Raw genomic sequence first — 25,166 nt, 5'->3', positions numbered from 1 at the left:
GCATTTGTACCCATGAGCCCTTCTCTACCATTGCCAGACCTCAGAGATTCCACTGTAACCCGTGCCCTACTGATATTTTGTGCAGCTCAGCTTCTTCACTTCTGAAGCAATCTGTCACATTTGTGAGTGATCATTCCAGGGAAAGAGACGTAATTATCTGATAGAGAGACAAGTATTGCAGCCAGATCCTCAGGCCAAGTCTGAATGATATTACACAAGCTTTGTCTATCTGATGACAAGCCAAGAAGTCGTAGACACTGCCACTGAATTCCATCTTATACTGTATTTTTATAAGCTATTTATCACAATGACAAAACTGAAATGATTGCTTATCAGCCAAAGTATTCAGATTAGATTCAGCACAACAGCTTTATGCTGTTAGCATAGATTATGGCCATACAGTATATAAGACCTGTATATAGCTGGAAAAGTTACATAGATCCAGTGTAGGACTAGTCACCATGCCAGTGGCCAGGTTATAGAAGAATTGGCACATCACTACAACATGCCACAACTATATGATCAGTGAGAGTCTGCCATCAAGGAACTCCACCAGTCTTGAGGGTATGGACGTCTTTTGATTTTCTGTGCTCTCAGTAAGGGCCCTATTCCACCGGACGATTATCGTTCAGATTATCGTTAAAACATTCGAATCTAAACGATAATCGTTCGGTTGAAATGCTGTTAACGATTAACGACCGAACGAGAAATCGTTGATCGCTTTATAAGACCTGGACCTATTTTTATTGTTGCTCGTTCGCAAATCGTTCGCATTGAATAAGATGTCGTTCGGTCGTTTGCAGTAGATACCAATGCAATAGCGAAGAAATAGCGAAGAAAAAACGATCGCAAATAGTAAAAGATTATCGTTCCATGGAAATGAGTGAACGTTTTCAGGTCTTTCGCAATAGCGGTCGTTTGAGATCGTTAATCGTTAACGATTATGCGAACGATAATCGTCTGGTGAAATAGGGCCCTAACCTGCACCTGTAATTTGCTGCGCATGCAAAATCCATAGGAAAGGTTCCTTCATTTAAAGATTGAGAGGTTCCATGTTTTCCAGCTTTTGCAGATTTGCAGTAACATTCAGTTGGTATTCCATTCTAACACTATACAGACTATAGTCTGTATATATCAGACTATATTTGTAAACCACGTTCTAAGTCTAACATTGCAGTATCTTAAACTGGAGCACCACTAGGCCTAGTTCAAAAAGTTAGATATTAGGTATAAACCTTAAAGCGAATGTAGCATCAGGTACATAGCTTTAAGTTTTTTTACATAAAATAGACATATTGTGGGCTGTTAGGCCCACCTCCAGTGCTTCACACTGGGCTGGTGCCCGGGAATAGATCGGCACCATGCGCGGGAACCGGGCCGCAGTTAAAAAAAGGACTGCAACACTGGCATCTCTACACTGGCTCTGGTCTATTCATGTAAAAAACTTAAAGCGATGTACATGATGGTAAAAGGATTTCCAGTTATCAGTGGAATGGCGGTATAATTGTGCCTCCTACTGTACGGATCTGCTAAAGGCTGCGTGCAATAATAGATAATAGTGGATTGTGCCAAATGTAAAAATAAGCAGCAAGCGCCTCTTTATGATTCATGCAGGTATTACAGGCCCATTATATGTATAAATCACTCATGTCGTCAGCGTCAAATTCTCCTTATTAATCCATATTTATGAAGTAAAGTAGAATACAGATCAGAGGTAGATCATCTCTAGGAAGATTTAGTGTTCCTTTATACATTGCTTGTAGTGGAAATGTTTTCCTGATAATGGGATGAGCTGCATGTCTAGATCAGTAATCAGGAATGTCTTAAAGAGTGTCTGTCATCAGAATACTCCGCTCTGTGTTTTTATAGTCATTTAAGAATGATGTAATGAATGTATTGTGCAGTGTCTGCATTTTTGTTCCATATAACTTATAATGTGACAGCTGACTGTTCTGCCATATGAACTTCAATTACCTGCTAAGCAACAGCGAACAATTGGCCAAAATCTAAAATGCCAGCTAATAAATGGGTACTCCTAGCTATTTTTTGTTTCTTTCAAATCAACTGGTCTCAGAAAGTTTCGCAGATTTGTTATTTATTTCTATATAAAGATTTCAAGTCTTCCAGTACTTATCAGCTGTTGTATGTTCTGAAGGAAGTGGTATATTCTTCCCAGTCTGACACAGTGCTCTCTGCTGCCACCTCTGTCGGTGACAGGAACTGTCCAAAATAGAAAGGGTTTTCTATGGGGATTTTCTACTGATTTGGACAGTTCCTGTCACAGACAGAGGTGGCAGAAAAGAGCACTGTGTCAGTCACACTGTACACAACTTGCAAGACATACAGTAGCTAATAAGTACTGAAAGACTTGGGATTTTTAAATAGAAGTCATTTACACCCCTTTAAAGGTATTCATACACTTTAGTCAAAAATCAACAAAACCCACCCACTGTCTAAAGTGTATGGGGGCCCCTCAACTCAGAAGAAGGGTTGACATGATAAATATGTCACTGCCAGAGCTGTCTGTCTGTGGCTAACCCATCCCCTCTCTCTCTCACTCTCTCTATTGAGAACACATAAATGTTTGGCTGTGTCCAATGTTTATGTGTATTGAGGCATCAGGGATGATGTCAGCTAAATGAATGTTCAGCTCAACTGGACAATTAAATATACAAGATATATTTTAATAATTTCTCCATAGAGAATATATTGTAATTTAAAATTTAATTATTCTAATCACTAAATGATTTTCAAATTTTTAAATTGGCTCTAATTTTCAAGATATAGATGTACTTTCTATACTTCTCACAGCCTGTGATACAATAGTAGGAAAAGTTTGCATCATCTGTATTGCATCATCAACTGGTATATTGCATCATCTTAGAGTGACCAATAGTTATGGTATAAGGCTAGGTTCACACTGCGTTTTTTGCTATGCGTGATTTTCATCTGTTTTTTGCAAAAAACGGATGAAAAAAAAACAGATGCATGTATGTGCATCCGTTTTGATCTGCTTTTCTATTGACTTCAATTAATAAAAAAAAAAAAAAACAGATCAGTTTTTTTTTACGGACACAAAAGTGGTGTCAACACTACTTTTGTGTCCGTTAAAAAAAGATCCTTTTTTTTTTTTTTTAATGGAAGTCAATGGAAAAACGGATCAAAATGGATGCACACAAATGCATTCGTTTTTTGCAAAAAACATGAAAAAAAAAACAGATTGCAAAAACAGAGTGTGAACGTAGCCTAAGGTATCGGGGTAAATGGAACCCATCAATGCTTGCAGATTACTGTTGGACAGTTATCAGAGACAATCCCATGTATGAATAGAAAAGACATGTGTAAATGCCCAGAGAAGCCATTGAATAAGGACCTACATTCCAGAGTTCAATAAACATAATTAATTTGTAAAAATTCTTAGATATGCCTGTAAACTGTAGTTGATTTCAGATAGAACTAAGTTTCCTATGAATATATTTCAAAAGTTTATGAATAGTGAACTTGCTTCCTTATGATTTCAGAAGTAATAAATCTGTAGGCTATTATACTGTATTCTATACAATTCACAAAACAGTAACATGAGAACTGTGCCATATCATAGAAACTAGAGCCTATTAACATTTTTCCTTGTGATATTTGAATTCAGCAGATAAAAATCATTAAGAAATGGATCATTTTATTTCGGAACCAAACAACTTTTGAGAATTTGTTGACCAGTGTTATGTTTTCTTTAATTTTCTTTTACAGTCTTGTCAGTGCTATGTATAAGTCACATGTACAGTATATTAACCAGTAATGATTCAGGGCTGTATTTATTAATTTCATATACCACCACCCACTCCTGAAATTTGATAAGCTGTTGTCTCCTTTTTGTCTATTTGATACATTTGACTATTGACACACAATGCACTTGCTGTCTTTATAGATGACCTCACGAGTTTTCTTTGGAGAGCCTGGGCCATGGTTCAGTGAAATGAACATGGATGGAGATAAGACCACAGTTTTTCATGATGTAGACGGCTCAGTGTCAGAATATCCAGGAGCATTTTTGGTGAAAGAAGACAACTGGTTATTGAGGCACCCAGATTGCTTAGATGTTCCGGACTGGAAGGGGGCGATCTGCAGCGGGAATTATGCACAGGTACCATCCACAACAGTGAAAATATCCTACAATGTATGACTAAGGTTATATTTCTGCTCGGGATCAGAAGGGTCACTTTCTTCTATATAGGGCACACAGTCTAATGTTTTTTGTTTGTTTTTTTAACTTTGGATCAACACAGTGGTAGCCAAAGTTTTAAACTTTACTCTATCTCTTGGTGTCTCATCTCAACTGCACTAACTATATAACTTTAAATAACCATTTGGCAGCAAAAAAAATCCTTTGGTTACCTAGCCAGTACTTTGTAAAGAATAACCTGTCTCACTCTCCATGTAGATCTATATCCAAGCACGAAGACCAGCTGACGCACGTATGACAATCATTAAAGATGAATACCCTGAACATCCATTGCATTTAGAAGGAGCACTTGGAAAAAATCACTATCAGCAATATCAACCAGTCATTACTCTTCAAAAAGGCTACACAGTGCACTGGGATAAGCCCGCCCCCGAGGAGCTGACCATTTGGCTTATTAACTTCCAAAAGTAGGTCATGAATATATTCCCATTCTCCTTACTGTGGTTATAACACTTCATCATCTACAATAACCGAGAAGTAATATGCATGGCCACATCTGTTTAATAGTACCATAAGTATTAAGAAGGGCAAACAGAGTTCATGAATAACAAACCATGGTTTAAGTAGCATGTAACATTTCCCTCATGCAATATTATGGCTATTTCACTAAGTTACTGTCCTCCTGAGAACATTAGTCTCCAAATAAGAGTCCTTTGCCAGCAAGCCATTAATCACTACTGAGGTGAACGTTTTCACATTTCGGATACGATTCATGAAACAAGACTGGAAAGATAAAACACCTAACCTGAAATGCCCTTTATGGTGTTATTATTTTTATTCCCGGCACTATAAAATGGTTTCCTTGGGTTAATTGAAGTGTTTTTCTAGAATTCCGTGCAATACGCTTTCAAGCCAGGAAAAAAATAGCCATCTCGAAACGTAATATTTTTCTTGGCCACTTGATTCCTTAGGAAATTTGATGTCAAGTTCTTATTACTTGTGGTAACACATGATTCTCCTATTTTAGGAATGACTGGATTCAAGTAGGATTTTGTTATCCTAAAGGGACAACATTTTCCATCCTCTCAGACATTCACATTCGGCTCGCAAAGCAAACATTCAAGACGGGAACCTTTATACGTACATTACAGATGGACAAAGTGCATGTGGCATACCCCGGCAGGGGGTACTATTACTGGGATGAGGAGTCAGGGTATGTGGTCTTTTCCCTTCAACTAGAAATGAAAGAAAGTTGCAGGATGTGCAAAATAAAAATAAATAAATAATTATATATTCCAGCCTATAACATTTATCCCCTATACTGTGGATAAAGGATAAGTTTTATAGCCTGGAATAACCCTATAAGAATTACATCTTTGCGGTAAGGCTATGTTCACACAACGTCAAAAATAGATAAAAGGCGGGCGCTTTTGCAATTTAAAATAACGTCCGTTATTGCCGTGATTAAACTGGCTGCAATGGCAATACATTGAAGTCAATAGAAAGACGGACGTCCAATGCACACAATGTATTGAATAACGGACGTTATTACCGCGGACGTCAAGATAATGATCATGACAATTATTTTCAGACGTTTTTTATTAGTTGTTCACTCACAGTTTTTCTCTTGTCACCGTCCTTTCTCCGTTTTTTACTATTAAATTCAATGGACTTTTCAATTAAGCCAAGGTCCAATTAATAACCCCAAACTAGAATACTGTATCAACAGCCGTCATTGCAAGGGGAGGCCAGACCGCTAAATGACGTCCCTTATTTTAGACTCAAAATGACATAATTTTAAACGTAGCTGAAAAATCGTTGTGTTAACATAGCCTTACTGTGCAAACAAACACAAGTTTAATCAAAATAGCAAAGTAGTTCAATAAGAAAAGTTGGAGGCCCATTATTTTCAAGTAGAAATTTGGCAAATAATAATTTTTTACAAATATTAGACAAAAATAAATAAATAAAAAAAATATATAGATAGATAGATAGATAGATATAAGATATATCTTTAATTAATTAAATTTTTTTTGTATGTAATGTGTCTGCTGTTTTTCTCCAGGTTGCTGTTTTTAATGCTGAAGGCTCAGAATGAAAAAGATAAATTTGCCTTTTGCTCAGTAAAAGGCTGCGAGAGAGTGAAAATCAAAGCTGAGATCCCAAAAGGTTCTGGTGTCAGTAACTGCCAGGCTTCAGCCTACCCCAAGTATGCAGAAATACCCATAGTGGACGTGCCTCTGCCAAAGAAGCTAAGCAGGAATAATCTGGTAAATTACCATGGTTAAAGTTTTATGAGAGGTGGGGTGCAATCTTTAATGGGCTCTGTGCTTTGTGGTGATGTGCTATGATACTGTGTGGGGAGAATGCTGGGAAATCATAAAAGTTAAGCTTTGTGTACATGGAAAAACGATCCTTAACAATGTTGTGATATATGTAAACTGGGGCCCTGATGTTGGAGAAACTGTAAAGAATATATTAGGAAATTGCATAGATAACTAGCCCCGGAGATGTAATGATGAGAAATGTTCATACCCATAAATAGGATGTTTAATCAAACATTAAATTAACTATATTATTGCGGATTTATGGGGCATGTTAGACTATCAAATAAGGCTTTTCCGGAAAGGGCATCACTCTTGTCCATACATTGTGTCTGGTATTACAGACATGGTCTCATCCCTTCAAGGGTTTGTACACGATGGCAGCACATCTATGGAATAATTCTTCAGCACACTGTGTATTCTTCTATTGTGTCTCCACAATAGAACATGGCATATTTTTTTGGAATCTTATGTGTTTTCATTGAACACCCAGGGACGGAAAAGATGGACCCATATAATTCTGTTTGTGCTATATTATAGTTCTGTGTAGTAGATGACAGGAAAGCCATTATTTGCTAAGAGTTTCTTACATGGTATACAAACTAGAAACATACTGGTGACATCACAGTGAAAAGTTCCTAGATATTTTAAGGGAATGTGTCATCAGAAAATTACTTAAATAATGGTTTTATGTTTTTTTAAGAATTTTTGGTGACATTTTACTGATTTTCTATTTTGAATCTATTTTATAAAATAATCCTAAAATCTTGCAGTTTTCCTTCTCACCACTATGGCTTAAACTAGGCTGAGACATCCTGTTGTGTCTGTAAACTGTTGTGAAATGATCTATAGAGCTTTGCAGTGACATGTGAGACAAATAGATAGAGTAGATAGAGGAGACAATAGCAGCTCCCTGTGGAATGATCTCTTCAAAGGTCACAGAGCGTGCTCAGTAATGTTTTACATTTATCTCAAGGGGACAGACTCTGTCTACTGTCATCTACGTCCAGGAGTCTTTCTGTAAAGCATGTCTCTAAGTGCTGTTAAAAACAGCTCAGGCAAGATGGCAGCCCCTATAACAATGTACCAAAAGTAAAATAAACAAATTACCGTCAGATAATAGAAACAGATTGGAATAAAAGGACAAGTTTTAATTCTAATTAGTAAAAGAAAATTTAGGTGACACATTCCCTTTAAAGGGTAGTCCACTCACAAAGGGTCTTCTGCCATGATTTAAAGACACATTAAAAGATTATATTGTTGAAGATTTGGTTATTCCCCCCCCCCCCCCCCCCCCAAAAAAAAAAAAAAAAAAAAATATTTAGCTGCTTGTTGTGTTATATGATGGTAGGGTGCTTAATACTGTGTTCTTCTTCCAGGAGAAGACAAAGGATCACTTACTAGAGATAAAAGTGGAGACGTACAACACCAGATACTACCATCTGAAAGATGACTTTGCCTACATTGAGGTAAAGAGTCACTTGACTATTGCTGTACATTGGTAAATTTATTAACTCTATCCACTGGGAACATTACTGGATTTGATTTGTAAAGATTCTTACAATAGAACAGTCTATTGCTGAATGTGCATAATAAGGCCACATAATAGAGATGACTTATTTAAAATAAAGATGGAGATGGGAAAGACATTAGGATTAGGGATGAGTGAATTTACAGTAGGAGCAAAGCCCTCCGCTTGGCTCAGCAGTCGGCATATCAGCCAGCTGCCTACGAACTCTGTGCTCCTCTGCTCCAGGTGCTTGGAAAAGCTGGATCCAGTCCTGGAAAACTATTCCCAGCTTCCCAGGACTGGATCCAGATTTTCCAGGCATCTAGAGAGGAGAGGCAAGGAGTTCGAAGGCAGCAGGCTTACATGCCGACCACCAAGCAAAGTCAAGTGCTTCATTAGTACTGTAAATTCGCTCATCCCTCCTTAAGACCCACTGTACACATAGCATGCCATTATAAGGGTTGTAAGTTTTACCATGAGATTCTGTGGTGGTAACTTCTTTCTATAGCTCGCAATACACTGAGGACAGTCTACAGCGTACATTCTATGCTCCTGTGATGGTCAGTTATTTTAGTAGCCCAGAAATTACATATAAACACCTTTAGGCTGGGTTCACACTACGTATATTTCAGTCAGTATATTTCAGTCAGTATTGCAACCAAAACCAGGAGTGGATTAAAAACACAGAAAGGATCTGTTCACACAATGGTGAAATTGAGTGGATGGCCGCCATATAACAGTAAATAACTGCCATTATTTCAATATAACAGCCGTTGTTCTAAAATAACAGCAAATATTTGCCGTTAAATGGCCGCCATCCACTCAATTTCAACATTGTGTGAACAGAGCCTTTCTGTGTTTTTATTCCACTCCTGGTTTTAGTTGCAATATGAGGACCACAATACTGACTGAAATATACATATACTGACTGAAATATACATATACTGACTGAAATATACGTAGTGTGAAAGCAGCCTTAAGAGGCTATTGTGCTGTTGTTTTCCCTCATCAGTTGTCTGGGTAGAATAAGCGCTGTATTACAGATTGCACTACTGGGACAGTGCTGGAATGAGTGCAGAGACTGACAGTATGTCTTACAGAGCCCCACCCATGCTGTCACTATGGCTGGGCGTGATGTGTTCATCCCTCCATATTGATATTGTACCAATCTGTAGTAAAAAGAAAATGTTCTCATGATACGTGAAGACCAGAGACCTCCAAGGCACGTATTGTGTACACTTGGATAAAGCACGCAGCCTTTTAAAATGCACTCAACACAAGACTTGGACAGGGGTTTGGGTGCCGTTCTTTTAAAGGCTGTGAACCTCTATTCAGCATAGAACAAGACAGTCAGAGAATTAGGAATTTACAATTCAAAATTTTGCATTAACAGGTGGATAACAAAAAGTTCTTCATGCAAGATGATGGGATACAAGTGGTTGTGATTGATGGAAGTCAAGGAAAAGTTGTAGATAGTGCAAGCTTTAAAACCGTGACGCTACAAGGAATCCCAGCTCAGTTTGATAACTATGTGTCAAACATCAAAGACAAGTGAGTAGCATTCTCAGTGTATAGCCGTACATCATGTGCATGATTTGTAGGTCACTTGAAGACCTTGGCTAATGATGTAGAGGGCCCCCTTATTTACATGCAATTGATAGTACTAGTAGTCTCTTCTGTGTGACTGCAACCTATGCAGGTCTTATAGTTAAACCCCTGAGAATACACAAAGTGATGTCACAGTACAGAAGTAATGCAAAAAAGTTATGGCAGTAGAGGTAATAAATACTGGTATTCTCCTATGTAACAGAGTGGTCATTTAGTACCCTGCAACCTTAGTATCCACTATAGTTACACCCCTGCATAAAGTTAAGAAGGTAAAAATTTTCAATTTTTTTTTTTCTTATTAAAGCTCTATAGTGGTCATCGTATCAAAAGGAAGACTTTACCACAAAGGCCCTTGGATCAAGGTCCTGCGAAAACTTGGGGCTGAGGCAGATCTAAAACTAAAAGGTGAGACATGGTCAGGTTCTCTGGACGTTGTAGTGTCAGTAAAGGAAATATTTCCATAATCATTGCACTATTTAAAGCAGATCTGTCATGATCTACCAAACACCACAAACCCATATTGTAGGACAAATTACAATGGACTACAGGTTATTTGTCGATTGTATTCACGAGCTTGACATTCCTCTCCAAGGAAAGACAGCCACTAATATATCTGACTATATACAAAGTGGCTGTCATTTATTGCTCAGGGGGCAAGAAATGTAAATATGTCGTTGCAGGGTAAATGTGACTTTGAAGTGGAATGACAGACATGCCGAAGAAAGTGTAGAGACTTGTCTTCTTGGTGTTGTTTGAATACCTGTTTTATACGCTGCCCTGTAAAGTCATGCATTGGGTGTAGCACAGGATATACATTTCACTTAGACTGCTTCTTTAAGAGTTTAATCACTCATGTTACTAGCAATCCAGACACTTACATATCCTTGGCTTTTCCACAGCCTTACCATAGACTAGGGGTGTAAAACCTGTGGTCCTCCAGCTGAAGGGCAGGTTGTGCACCCCTGCCATAGACTAGAGATAATCAAACATCGGAAAATCGTAGGTCTGATCGAACTCGAACATTCTTGAACCTGCCGCATTTTGAGCATGCCCGGGGACCGCCTGGAATTCCGGGATTCAGTCTAGTTAATAGGCTGAATCCCGGAATTCCAGGCTGTCCCCGGGCACTCTCCTTCTTCCCCACGGACCAGGAAGGTATCAGCAATTAAATGCGGCAGGTTCGAGAATGTTCGAGTTCGATTGAACCTACGATTTTCCAGTGTTCGATCATCTCTACCATAGACCGTATGTTTGTTGATGATCACTCGGGTGTCATAGCACCATTGATCAGTGCTCTTGTAAAATATAAAGATAGATAGATAGATAGATAGATAGATAGATAGATAGATAGATAGATAGATAGATAGATAGATAGATTATTTCCAATGACACCGCATTTGTTGTTTTATCACTACCACCTAACACAAATAGCCTGTAATATAGCATAATAGTGCAACTACAGTGAGTACATTAGAAGCCATCCTCTTGGTCCACTGCTTCCTTCTATTTTCAGCCTAGAAGTAAATATTTTTTCTATGACGAAACTTTTTCCAGTGCTTTTCATGACATTCCTATCTTTTCTTGTGTTTTCTACAGATAAGCTAGCTTTTGTTGGATATAAAGGACATTTCCAACCTATTTGGAGCAAGTTGGTGACAAACACAGAGGCTGCAAAGATCTACCAAGTGGTCCCTTTTCCTGTAGAGAGAAAAATGAAATTATGAAGCTGAGTGGATGAAGTTTTACCACTGTTCTCATTTCAGGGGAGGATTGCAGACATTGGCACAACATGTCAGACCGCACAGCCTTTTCTCCCATTGACCCTGCACAGAGTGTGCTTGCGTTGTACACATTGCACCTGGGTATTGTAAAAGACAGCGCCCACCGTGCCTGACTCCCACGTGCCCAGCCAGCATTGAAGAGAACTGTGTTAGCGCACAGAATATGTTTCCTACTAATCATGATTCCTTAGGGGATTCATATGCATATACAGTACACTGCCAGGTTAGCACAGTTGCACATTATTTACAAATTCACCTTTTCGGGACTATAGAGTTATTCAGGTTTAAATGGATTGTTTGCATCAAACAGGTTTGCCAGAATATTCAATATTTTATGTGTAACACCTGAATACTCTACTTTAATCAATTCTTTGCCAAACAAAAGTCATAATGTCTGTTTAGTAAAGGCTGGGTTATATCCTGAATACACAATGAGGGACCAAAGTCTTACAGTGAGATGTGCTGCCTCTAATATGTTGTGTTGATATAGATGGACGCTGCCATCTGGTATAACATGCCGCAGATGGAATCCATTTCTGTAGCGCGCACAGACGGCAGGACTTCCTCCAGTCTTCTGCCCAAAGCTTCTTGTTAAATTGAACTTTTACATTTTGCCTTTAGAGATGTAGAACCATAATATTAACCAGAGATGCATAGGAAAAATAGCAGATAGTGAGGGTATGGAAATACAAACCATAGCTTCTATAGGTACACTTCATTAAAAGGACAGTCAGATGATTCCGTCGGTGACTAGACTAGGTGTCATATAATAATTTTACTCTAATATTTAAAAATATGTAAGGCAATGCTATTTTTCTAGTCTAGTGTGAAGGTGCAACACACTTTCTTTTTGGAGATAGTTCGCTATGGAATTAGATCAGTTTTGCACACGTAAGCAGATATGTGGTAGGACTAGGTGCCATGATACTGTATGTGAAAGGTTAGAAATGTACAGTTTACATTAAGCTATAACCTACTTTTAAAGTTGAGCACTGGCTGAAGTAATGTAATCTTCAATTACACCTTGTCTTGTAAGGCTGTGTTCACACATGTTGCTTTTTCGTGGCAGATTGCAGTGCTGTTGCTGCACTGCAGTTTTCACTGAAATGACAAAGCGCGGTGACAGTACTGAGATAGAACTGTAATGTGTGAACGTTCAACTCCTTTTCATGCAAGCTGACCACACAGTATGTATATATATATATATATATATATATATATATATATATATATACACACACACACATATATATAGCAATTGATTAAGAACCAACATTGCAGCATTCTGAACAGTATCAATGTAGTGAACATGTACAGAAGGTATTAGTGTCCCCCCTGAAGCATCGTGCCCTTCTTTCAGCATATTGTACTCACTAGGAGCACAGTCACTAGTTTTGCTTATACCTAAGGGACTACGGCATTTTCTGTTTTTGCTTTGCACTATTAGGTCATTCCGCTTCCTAGTTTTAAAACCACTTGAAATTGCCCTAGTCGCTCTCCAGAATAGTCATAGAAAAGATTGACGTGGACACAATCATTTGCCCAAACAAGCTTTGCTAGTGGATTTATAGACAAAATGTGTTGCACAAGGGTCAGTATCATGGTATTTGCTGGTACACACATCTCAGTGTTTTATGATACAATCTTGTCTAGTCTTTTTGTTTTCCATTCACCGAAATAGCTGGTCCTTTTTCGGAGATAGATGTAAAAGTACTGTAAAGTGTTTTGTATGTATGCAGTATTTCATATCGACTTCATGTGAAACAAAAAAAAAAAAGGAAAAATATATATTTTGTATTTATTTATTCATCTGGATGCCAGGGATGGACTAGATGTGTCATTATCCTGTGACTGTATAGGATTTGCTATGAATGGGTGATTGTACATGACCTTTTTTGTAATTCAGGATTTTGATTATTTGCAAACTTAGAGACATCTGTATCTACATTTGTTGTCTATGTATGTGTTCATTCACTTTAAAAATAAAAGTTACTTTGTGTTCATTTCTTGGACTGCTAAATTGTCTCTATGTTTTATACATCTTAGCCAGTTTATGTAAGCTTAGAAATGTGGTCCTGGAGTCTAAGGGCCAGTTCACACGGAGTAAAACTGGCAGAATCCCACCAACCTCCATGTCATACAGGCAGTCTATTGGAGGGCTCGCACCTCCGCAGAGAGAGGAGGCATGCCAGCCCTCCCATACACTGCCTGTATGACACGGAGGTTGGCGGTTGGATAGCTCCTCCACGGAATTCCGCCAGTTTTACTCTGTGTGAACTGGCCCTTAAGGCCGCATTCACACGTTCCGTGTTCTGCACAGTACACGGACGTAGAATGCATGTAACAAACTCCCCCTCCACCCGGGCAGCATCTGTAACAGCGGGGAAACTGTATGCCTATGCGCCGTGCGGTTGCTCCATTACAGTGCATGTCTGTACAATTCCCACTCCCAGCATCTAATTACAGATGCTGCCCAGGTGGAGGGGGAGTCCGTTACATGCATTTCACGTCCCATGCAGAACACGGAACATGTGAATGTGGCCTAAAGCCTCCTTTCATATTAGATATGTCACATGAACCCGCTGATCTTGGTTGGACTGGTGAACCATCTAATGGGGCCTCTGCTCCACAGATGATATTGAAACAGGATGATCGGGCTTGTTGAATTTCAGCTCCATTATTCCTTTGTTCTTGGGGTGATAAGCCAACAGCAGAGACAGTCAGTGGCTTAAAGGGAACCTGTCACCAAGACAATGCTATCTAATCTATCATCATCATGTTATAGAGCAGGAAGAGCTGAGCAGGTTGATGTTTATCTTTGTGGGAAAAGATTCAGTATAACTTGTAATATGTTGACTGAAACCCCTGATCATTCAGTGTTAGGAGTCCAGTGGACGGTGTCACTCAATAGATTGAACTCTCTAGCATGGAGACATCAGAGACTTTAATCAATAAATTACAATTTATACTGAATCTTTTCCCATAAAGATATATAATAATGTGCTCAGCTCCTCCTGCTCTATAACATGATGCTGATAGCTCAGGTAGCATTTTCATGGTAATGAGTTCCCTTTAAGGGTTCCTTCACACTTATTCACAAATCATTCTCACAGCAGATTTTTCATTCCGCTGTGTAGTCCCTTCCCACTTAAAGAGGTAGTCCAGAGATTTTTTTTTTTAATCCAGCAGGGGGGAAATGATGGGGGAACAAGTACTTACCTCTCCTGATGACTGTGACTCACCGTTTTGGGAGGTCTGGGACCCCTGCTGGAAGATGTCATGACGTCACAGCTCGGGGGAACATGTCCGACCCGCTTATGGACAGCCTACTCAGCCAATCAGGGACTGGAGCGGCGTCTCACCCCAGTCACTAACTGGCTGAGCATGTTGTCCATCACCCGGGTTGTGACTTCGGGAGTAGAGGAGATCCTGGAACCTGGTGTGAGTCAAAGGGCCGGTCAGAAGGCCGGCACGTAGAGTTGAGTTGCTGCCATTTGTTATGTTCTAGAATAAAGAAAAGAGCAAAGGTAATGAAACCGAAAACAACAAAACATATATGCACAAAAATAATGCGCTTGTCTATGCTACCCCATGTGTTTCTGTCCTTTTTTTATTCTTAGCTGAGAGTTCTTGTATATTGGGGGCCCAGGAGCATTTGGCTGACAACTTGCATCTTCTATGTATGGCTACCTGATGACATGCACTATTTTAAGGCCTGTTTCACACAATGTATTACATGAATTCTTTGCAGACCATAATACAGAGCTAATTTTATTCTAAGGAGACAAAATACAGGAGAGGCTGTATATCTGGCTGTGTAGTGCATACAGAGTTGTTTCAAGCTTTCCTGAAGGGGTGCATACCTCCCAAGAGTTCCTCTTTTAGAGGGACAGTCCCTACTTTTGACCCTAGTCCTCCTTTGATACTTGTGTCTCTCCTTTTTATGTTATGTTATGAATTATGTTCACATGGTATCAAAATTAAAACATATTCAGGCATATAAAAATGCATGTAAAAATGGATCCTTTATCCAATAAACCACAAGTATCCTTTTACGATCAATCAAAAAATAGTATTAGTCTTACCGGTAAGACGTTTTCTCCGAAACCTTCACGACGGCACCACAGGAGTTAACTCATGCCCTAGGGACAGGAAAAGCACAAACACGAGAGGTTAAAAGCCCCTCCCCTTCCTGCTAGCACCAGTGCATTATAACAATTTCTGAGCACCATGTGAGTATTATATTCAACAATACAATATAGGGAGGGATGTTGGTGCCGTCGTGAAGGTTTCAGAGAAAACGTCTTACCGGTAAGACTAATACTATTTTCTCTCCTCACCTTCACGACGGCACCACAGGAGAAATACCAACAATTTCCCCTAGGGCGGGGCCACAGCCTGAAGACCTATCTTACCAAACCAGGTCTTCACTGAGCTGAAACTGCCAACCACGATGCATGGCAATAGTAGTAGACCAGGTGATAGCTCTGCAATCTGAACTAAAGATGTGTAAGCCTTCTCTGCCCAAGAAGTGAACGCAGCCCTGAATGAAAGGGCCTTGATCAGTAAAGGTAAAGGTAAGTCCTATACCTACGCTTCCATACAGCATTCCGGATTCCACCAGCTAGAAACTGCTGGAAATCTCTTCAGTATATTCTTCCTCTGGAATTGAATGAAGATCAATCCAGGTGTTACAGGATTCCAGGAACTATATTACAGTTTCCCTACAGACCAGGAATAAAACTTCCATCCTTAATCATCTTTGGAGTTGATACAGAATGATCATAAGACCAAGAAAGATGACACTACCACGGAAACAAATCGGGATCGGTTTGACACTATTTTGTCCGTCTGGAAAAGACAGTAAGAGTAACGGATAATCGGTGTGCGGGTCTCCGATTCGTCTTATCTAAGATTATGGTCACAGGATGGCTGTCTTGTAGAACAGGAACTTGAGACTGTACTCCAAATAGGTTTTGAAGGAAGACGATTAAGGTCTTCAAGTACAATGTTAAAATCCCAAGGGAAATGTCGATTAAAGTTAGGATTCCTGTTTAAAAGCGTTCCTCATAAGTTCTAAACACATCTATGATTCATGATAAATATAATGATAAATAGATATATGGATACAATGATTAATTGCAAATGATATATGATAAATGATAAATAGCAGATGATGTATCATATAATGATTAATAGCAGATATATGATATATTGATAAATAACATGATATATGATATAATGAGTAATAGCAGATGATATATCATATAACTATAAATAGCGGAGAAGGTTGCAACATGCACCTTAAGAGTGGCCGACTTGAGACCTTCTGATATATCCTAGAAGAGAACGGCCTCATTTTCCTAGACTGTAGGAATCACAGCCTCAGAGAGGCCTCTGCTCCTAAACATAGACTTAGGATTCAGGTCGACATCTTGAGTCTTGACAGATCCGGACGGAACTGGTCCCTGAAGAATTAGAAGGCGAAGGCTCAAATCCAAAAGTTAAAGAGCTCAGAGGCTCCAGGACCCGTCTCCGTACAAGGCCTGACTACACCTTCTGGCCGAAATGGTACCGGATAATGACAGTCATTTCCACTCACCCTTCACTCATGAAAATGGATTGACTGCTAAGATAAACCATGTGAATCGTAAGATATGTGGCTGTTGGGGATAAATATGTCGCTCCCCTAGGTGATGATCCAATCTGAATGGATTGAAGTGGATTCTGCTCTGCACTATCCTGGTGTCTCAGATGTGCCACAGCGGTACTGTTGTCCAATAAAATGTGACTTGTTAGATTCCAAATATTATTCGCCTGCTGTAAGGCACCAGACTGCCTGCAGCTCTTTAAGGCCTGAAGACCTTGCTGCTGTCCTTGGAGATAGCAGCAACTGGCCAATGTCTGTGACTAATCTTATCTTAGGAAGAGGGATACAAAGATAACCCCTTCAAGTAAGCCATGTAAGCCAGCATATAGAGACCACCAGACCTGTGGAAAAAAGGATACCTGTGCCTGATTCAGAATGACAAATCTATTGGTTTATTACAGTAAGAACCTAGAATGAGTCTGATTCTAAGGTGTCACTGGAGAATAAGTAGTCATGGATTCCAAATGGACATGGTCCTCAAGTGTAACCAGGCCTCCTACATTGGGAACAGTCTAGTCTTCTCCACCAGAGATACCCAATCTGAGGGGAGAGAGGACATTATTACCTAGTAATCCGGAGGATCCCCAAATATATTTTGGGTGTCTGGGTTGAGATCCGATTACTGATTGTTTATAGGCCACCCTCAGGAATAAATATCATCACTGGCTGTCGTTATTTTCTGAACAGCTTCTATGTGGAATCTGTCAAAGAAAGAAAACTCAAACAGACAGGCGGGAATATTTATCCCAAACCGATGAAGGTAGGGAATCAACTTCCCCATAAACTACAGAAGATGCAAAAGGGCTGATGAATCCCGAACGAGAGAGCACTGCATTGATAATGCTGGACACAACTGCCCATGCAACTACTACTAAAGACAAGAGTTGAAACATAGTAGAAGAATCTCTTTAAGTCGATTAACACCCTCATAGCATCCTATAGATTAAGTTGAGTAGTAGACTACATGGATTCCATCTTGAATCCTCTGTATCACATAAATTTTGATGGGTTCCAGGTTTATACTAAGCCTGTATGTTCCGTTCAGTTACTAAATAAGGAATAGCTGAAAAGTGCCCCTTCTCTAACTCTGGCACTGGGACAGAGGTCACAACACAGGGCTTTATCAGCTTCTAGACACTGTAGAAGAGTCCTGATTAAAGGAGCTAAGAAGGTAGGTGGATTAGGAAACATTTGGGGGGAGAAGAGGACTATATTGAAGTCCTGGAGAATAACGTCCAGGATCCAGCTGACTTGGGTGACACACATCCAAGCCTCCTGAACTCCAGAATCTCCCCCCACCTCCAGGATAGTGACCTGGTGTAGTCCTGGGAGGCCTTGGGAGAGGTCCATAGACATCCCTCCATTGAACCCATACTTCTTAACTACTGAAGGTCTATTAGAACAGAAGAATTTCCCAGATACTATCAAGGGCAGACTGAAGACCTTGCATAGAATGGGATTTCAAATTTTTTTTTTTTTTTTTTTGTGTGTGTGTGTGTGACTAATGGCAGAAAAGGTAGAACCCAATTCCTGGCAACCATATGGACCATCACTGCTGAGGAATCAGCCAAGAAGGCTAAGGAATCGCCACAAAAGAAAAGACACATCAATAATGTGTTCCCGAGGGAACCTATATACATACACACACATATATCTTGATGGTCGTCTCTGATTGATTCCCATATGTACTGCACAAGAACACATGTAGCAGCAATATCTCTAACAAGAGAAAAGTAACAGTCTATAAGACTTGTACAAATCCTCCTGGCCTCAGTTGAAGAGCCTACAAATGGCAAGGTGATTGCTAGTAACTAACCACCTGGGTGTCTAAATCCCATTCTTCCCAGGTTTTGTTAATCATCAGTGATGAGGCCTGAAAGGTCTGCTGAATAGGAACTAGCTTCCACATGCTAACCCCAGCAAACAACTCATCTCCAATAGATCACCCCTCTTGTGTATCCTCCATGCCCAGTGGAAGTCTGACAGAGAGAAGGTAAGATCAAATGGCAAAATATGTTCCCTAGACTCTGTGTATCAATGTGATAGAGCAGAGAAGCCTAGAGATAAATTACTGGATTCAAGTAGTTGAATCAGATAATGTACAAGACTCAAACCTAGAAGCAAAAGGACAGGCCCTGTGACTCCTAGATTTTAACAGGTACCTCTGGTACGCTGAAAGCTGCTAAAGCCATAAGAAGGTATAGCAATAGGTGTAGCAGCTGCCATATCATCCTTCATTATCTGACCGAACAGATAGGAAGGAAAATGAGGAGAGAAAAACAGCGCAGAGGATGACAGTTACATTAAGTTATGCAAGTGTTTAACAGGTTAAATGCAACATCTGATTGGCCAGATCTTCCATCCATTTAAACATCCTCTATAATGATGACATTAAACACAGGATGTTTTATGTTCTTGTTAATAAAGGAGAGAGGCCCGCATAGTAACAGGCAAATCTCCTAAGAGGAAAAGCTCCTTCTCGCAAAATAAAGCTAGGAGCAAAACCTTATCCATACATACATAAGTATATATATATCACAGTCCTAAGCACCAAGGTGAAGACAGCACGCTGGTGCCCACACAGAGTAATTATATATCACCCTGAAAGGTATAGGGAAGAGGAGAGGGAGATAGAAAACTGAGAGTCAGAACTATACAAGCTGACCGCTAGCACTCTCCCCCAAGTGTAGCAGACTTTAGTTGGCACACTTACCACCGGCAGCGGCAGAGGAGGCTAGTCTGCAGCAGGATTCCTCATAGATGATGCAGTGGATCAGACCTCAGAAGACTGATGACACACAACTCTGCAGATTTTCCAAACTTGCCGCCCGGCGTCCTCGGAAGACCAGGAGTTCTGTCTCTTCCGGCACATGGCGTCAGCGTGCTCCCCCCACTGAAGGCACTGCTGAAAGACTAGGCCTCAGGCCTGACCTCCGCCAAACGCCCGTACATTGCGGACGGAAGTAGGCTGCAAACGCCGACCACTAGGCCACAGCGTCTGCCACAGCACGACCAGTCCCGGGACGCGCGTATACAAAGGAGAGGTCCGGAGGTTGCAGCAACGGAAACTCTCTGCGCGCCCCTGCCACGTCAGGGATGGCGCGAGGAGAACCAGCGGGCCATCCCTTACCCCAGATCCGAAGATCAGCCAGCCGCCTCCATGGGAAGGAAGGAGGTTAAACCCCGATCGATCCCTGCTGGTAAGGGGAAATGAATCTTCAAACAGGGGGATCTTCTCATCTTCACCATGGATCCCCCACCTCTCGTGCCTGCCCTACAGGGACAGGAAAAGCACTGGTGCTAGCAGGAAGGGGAGGGGCTTTTAACCTCTCGTGTTTGTGCTTTTCCTGTCCCTAGGGCATGAGTTAACTCCTGTGGTGCCGTTGTGAAGGTGAGGAGAGAAAGATATGGTATGGAGATAAGTTTTCAAGTTGCTTTTGAAAGTTTGTATAGTACAACAGAATGTAATGTGAATAGTGAGTACTACAATGAGTGGGTGCACAAGAGATGTAGGAAGTGAAGGGCAAAAAACATGAAAGATTGATAGCAGAAAAGAAGGATGTGAGGAAAAAAAATCTTATGATGACTGGAGGTTATATGTGGGAAGCTAGATGTATTGGGGTCCAGATGAAATAAAGTCTCTGAGTGAAAGGGCTGGCAGGGAGGGATCGAGAGATGGATTAACCAGGCAGCAGGGTTCACACTGGGTTGAAGGACAAGGCCACAGAGAGGATGTTGCAGTAATCTAGGCGGGAAAGGATGAGAGCAAGTACAAGCTAGGTTAGGGAGAGAGCAACTTCTTAAATGGGCAGATAGATTGTGCAGCTGGTGACAACTACTCAATCTCATGAGGGCTGCGATGAGAAAATGGAAAATCTCTATTCAGCTTATAAAAGGCTTCCATGCCATAAGTACTCCCACACAGCCCAGTTACTGCCCAAATATCAGAACTGGCCAGAATCAGTGTGCGGTCCACATTATTGTTCCACATTAAACCTCTTAAGAAGTAATAGCAATAAAAATGTAACTACATTTACAGAATGTCTCTGTTTTATAACCATGTTACATCTTGCTGCATTCAAGACAGAATCACTGAGATTAAATGAGGCCGTCCTTATCTCCTCTCAGCGCTCCCGACACACTTAACAGCAGGCCCAGCTTTGGACTTCTTTCTTCAGGATGATCAGTGTGACATAAACCTTGGCAGCAGGGGGCATCTTCTTGGCTAGGATGAGCATATCATTTTTATAGGACATAAAATATATTAAGTCCTTTACTCACAACATGGGAGGATACGCAGCCTCCCAGTAAATCTATTGCATCTGGTGCTGCCTCAGAAGCCTACACCAGCTCGGGCTGCCTTCAGATGGCCACACACATTAGTTAAAATCTCTCGGATGAACAATCTTTCATAGACAGAGTGATACACATTAGTTCATATTGGCCCTCAAAGTTCAAACTACTCATACATGATCAATGACATGGGGTGAAGGATGAGCAATCTTTCTGGGATCATTCTAAGGATATTAAGTCTTGATGAATTGTTCCTGAAAAATAGAACTTTATTACGATTTATGACAAATGATCTTTTGTCCACAAATTTCCAACATGGCTGATTTCTTTTAAAATTATAAAAGATAAACAATCGTTTCAAGGTAGTGTTCCTATGTTTCAGGTTTTTAGTTGCCATTACTGAATATAAAGCCAGTAATAGGGCATGTATAAAGGAAAGACTAAAACTTCTCCTCTTTTCAAAACCATTCTTGGCTGTGTATTTAATAACTACAAGTAAAAACCTGAAGGTGTGAACACTCCCTAAGTAGGCAACATACACAGATAAAGCCTTTTTCATCAGGATTATGCCTCTGCCACACTGCTAAGATTGATCAGGAATGGTCTAAGAACCCTCAGGACTTGTAGACATTTTGCTGCCAGATACCACAGCTCTCCTTCAGAGGTCTTTTGAAGGCCTCAAATGGTCAAAGCTATAGTGGCAGCATGGATGTCCCTAAACACTTTTAAGAAGGTGATTTAATGTTTTGGCTGGTTGGTGTATAACATCCTTTTACGTGTGCTGCATAAGACCAGGGTTATAAGATACTGACTATTACTGACTATAGAGAGCTCTAACATTACTAGTGACAAGAAGATATCAAAAACTATATGTACTTCTAGGACCCACCACCAATTATGATAAATATGTGTTTAGTTTGTCCATAGCATTTTTCTATTTTTAATTATGTTAGAGAAAATGCATGTGATGCCCTCCCTGTACACTCAGGATATCACTTTACATTAGATTACAAGAAATACAACTTACAATACAAATAAAAGAATAACAGGGTGACACGAATCTGCAACTAAATCTATTAGACATTAGATTGGACAAGGTTTGGGGCACCCAAGTGGTCCTTCACCCCAGGCCCCCAGAATTTAAATGGGAGAACTAGAACTGGAGCTATTACTTTCACCCCTTAAGAAAATGAGTAGTTCCCAATGGTGTCAGTGTGAGATGAGCCTAAGAAGAATTAAAGGATTGTAGTTACACAGTGCCATCTAGTGGACAATCCAAAGCAGGTCCTAATAACTGGTCATTGGGATAACCACCATTTATTTTTAGTGAGAGACTTAACAAAATAATATCTAGAGACATACACATGAAAAGTAATGCACAGAAAACTGGCAGCTGCTGCCCAGGACACAATGATATTGCAGGGGTGATGCCACGGCAAGACAAACATATACCCAGAGGCATTTCCAGCAGTCGAAATAGCTGCTTGCTTGCTGCTGTAAGATTACTGACACTATAAGGGTACAAACACACACAGCAGATACGCACGCAGCAGATTTGATACTGTGTTCAGTTATTTAGATCTAATCTGCTGCGTATCTGCTGCGTATCGCAGCAGTAAATACGCAGCGTATATGCCGTGTGTGTTTGTACCCTTAAAAAGAAAAAATTGGTCAGCTCTTCTAGAACACCGTTCACACTAGGCAGGAGCACGTTGCCATGGCTGAAATTGCAAACACACAAAAACACAGAAAAATGCAACAGCTCACCGGAACAGCAAGATACAGACCCACCACAGACATGAAAATACGCCTATATAAAACAACTTACAGTATACAACCCCTCTGCCGATACTATACATAAGTAAAAGTACAAATTAAAGATAGCAGCAGTCCCTTCTGAAGGTACCTAGTATAACTCTCCCTACCTACAGCTACAGCCTGCTGTGGGCATCTCCAGACTAAGGAAGCTGTCCCTACCTGCTATATGACCCTTGGGTGTCTATTGGGAAAAATGTAGGTATTATGTCCTATGCACAAATCAAAAATGATCATGACACAATGTATATCACTAAAGACCCTTCTCACACCGATTCCATAGGTCACAGATAGTATACATAAAACTAGAGTGTGTATTCAGATGTCCTTAACAGGTGATCTATTATGCTCCATTTACAGGCCAAATTCATATATAAGACCATTAAAGGGGTAGTTCACCAATATTTTTTTTCTTTCAGATCAACTGGTTCCAGCAGGTGTCAGAGATTTGTAATTTACTTCTATCAAAAAACCTACAGTCTTCCAGTACTTACCAACTGCTGTATGTCCTGGAGGAAGTGGTGTATTCTTTCCAGTCTGACACAGTGCTCTCTGCTGCCACCTCTGTCCGTGTCAGGAACTGTCCAGAGCAGAAGCAAATCCCCATAGAAAACCTCCCCTGCTCTCCAGACTAGAAAGAATACCACTTACTGCAGGACATACAGCAGCTATAAGTACTGGAAGACTTGAGATTTTTTAATAGAAGTAAATTAATAATCTCTGATTGGTTTAAAAGAAAAAAAATTGGTGAACAAACCCTTTAAGAATTAACAAAGGACCAACCCATCACAGTCACTGTTGTCAGCTTCATAACTTACTTTCCATCTAATTTATTTGGGTCCATCAGGGAATATGTAGGCCAGTATCCCAGTTTAGATGGCACACTAACCTAATAAAGGCCTATACAAAGACAGAATATTTTTTCATTTTGTACTTTAAATAGCTTATAGCATCAACAGAGGGGTGGTATATATGTTGCAGTGAAATGATAGAATCCAGGGATTTGATCAAATCCCGGGAAATGATGAAATGAAGACGCTGTTTCATCATTTCCCTAGGGAATTGATCAAATACCTGACCCCTTTCAGGGAAATGATGGAATGAACGATTGAGGAGTTGCCCAGTTTGTTTGGTGGTGAAGGCGGACAGGGGAACAGAGCGGCACACCTCCCGGCAGGCACATGGGGATGGGGCGGACGGGGAGCAAAGCGGGACACCTCCCGGCAGGCATATGGTGGTGGGGTGGACAGGGAGCAGAGCAGGACACCTGCTGGAAGGCATATGGTGGTGTGGTGAACGGGGAGCAGAGCGGGCCCCCTCCCAGCAGGCATATGGTGGTGGGGTGGACGGGGAGCAGAGCGGGACACCTGCTGGAAGGCATTTGGCAGCGGGGTGGACGGGGAGCAGATTGGGACACCTTCTGGCAGGCATATGGTGGTGGGGTGGACGGGGAGCAGATTGGGACACCTCCTGGCAGGCATATGGTGGTGGGGTGGACGGGGATCAGATTGGGACACCTCCTGGCAGGCATATGGTGGTGGGGTGGACGGGGAGCAGAGCGGGCACCTCCCGGCAGGCATATGGTGGTGGGGTGGACGGGGAGCAGAGCGGGCCCCCTCCCAGCAGGCATATGGTGGTGGGGTGGACGGGGAGCAGAGCGGGACACCTGCTGGAAGGCATTTGGCAGCGGGGTGGACGGAGAGCAGATTGGGACACCTCCTGGCAGGCATATGGTGGTGGGGTGGACGGGGAGCAGATTGGGACACCTCCTGGCAGGCATATGGTGGTGGGGTGGACGGGGATCAGATTGGGACACCTCCTGGCAGGCATATGGTGGTGGGGTGGACGGGGAGCAGAGCGGGCACCTCCCGGCAGGCATATGGTGGTGGGGTGGACGGGGAGCAGAGCGGGACACTTGTCGGCAGGTATATGGTGGTGGGGTGGACGGGACCGGAGGTGGACAGGGAGCAGAGAGGGCAGGCCGGGGAAGCAGGCCTGTTCGCCT

The 25,166-nt window shown here is 41.1% G+C and overlaps 1 protein-coding gene across 2 annotated transcripts in view; it reads left to right on the top strand.

The window, feature by feature from the left end:
* Window positions 1-12,586, top strand: part of CEMIP (cell migration inducing hyaluronidase 1) — a 99,283-nt gene extending 86,697 nt beyond the window's left edge. For both annotated transcript variants that reach the window (XM_069984497.1, XM_069984506.1), the window contains exons 22-29: window positions 3,926-4,141; window positions 4,439-4,647; window positions 5,208-5,393; window positions 6,246-6,450; window positions 7,884-7,973; window positions 9,408-9,565; window positions 9,927-10,027; window positions 11,219-12,586. In XM_069984497.1, the coding sequence (XP_069840598.1) occupies window positions 3,926-4,141; window positions 4,439-4,647; window positions 5,208-5,393; window positions 6,246-6,450; window positions 7,884-7,973; window positions 9,408-9,565; window positions 9,927-10,027; window positions 11,219-11,346 (1,293 nt within the window). In that variant the 3' untranslated portion in view covers window positions 11,347-12,586. The remainder of the gene's footprint in view (window positions 1-3,925; window positions 4,142-4,438; window positions 4,648-5,207; window positions 5,394-6,245; window positions 6,451-7,883; window positions 7,974-9,407; window positions 9,566-9,926; window positions 10,028-11,218) is intronic.
* The last annotated feature ends 12,580 nt before the right edge of the window (window positions 12,587-25,166 follow it).

This window comes from Dendropsophus ebraccatus, chromosome 1 (genome assembly GCF_027789765.1).
Source record: "Dendropsophus ebraccatus isolate aDenEbr1 chromosome 1, aDenEbr1.pat, whole genome shotgun sequence".
NCBI lineage: Eukaryota > Metazoa > Chordata > Amphibia > Anura > Hylidae > Dendropsophus > Dendropsophus ebraccatus.
This window is presented reverse-complemented; position numbering and strand designations above follow the sequence as displayed.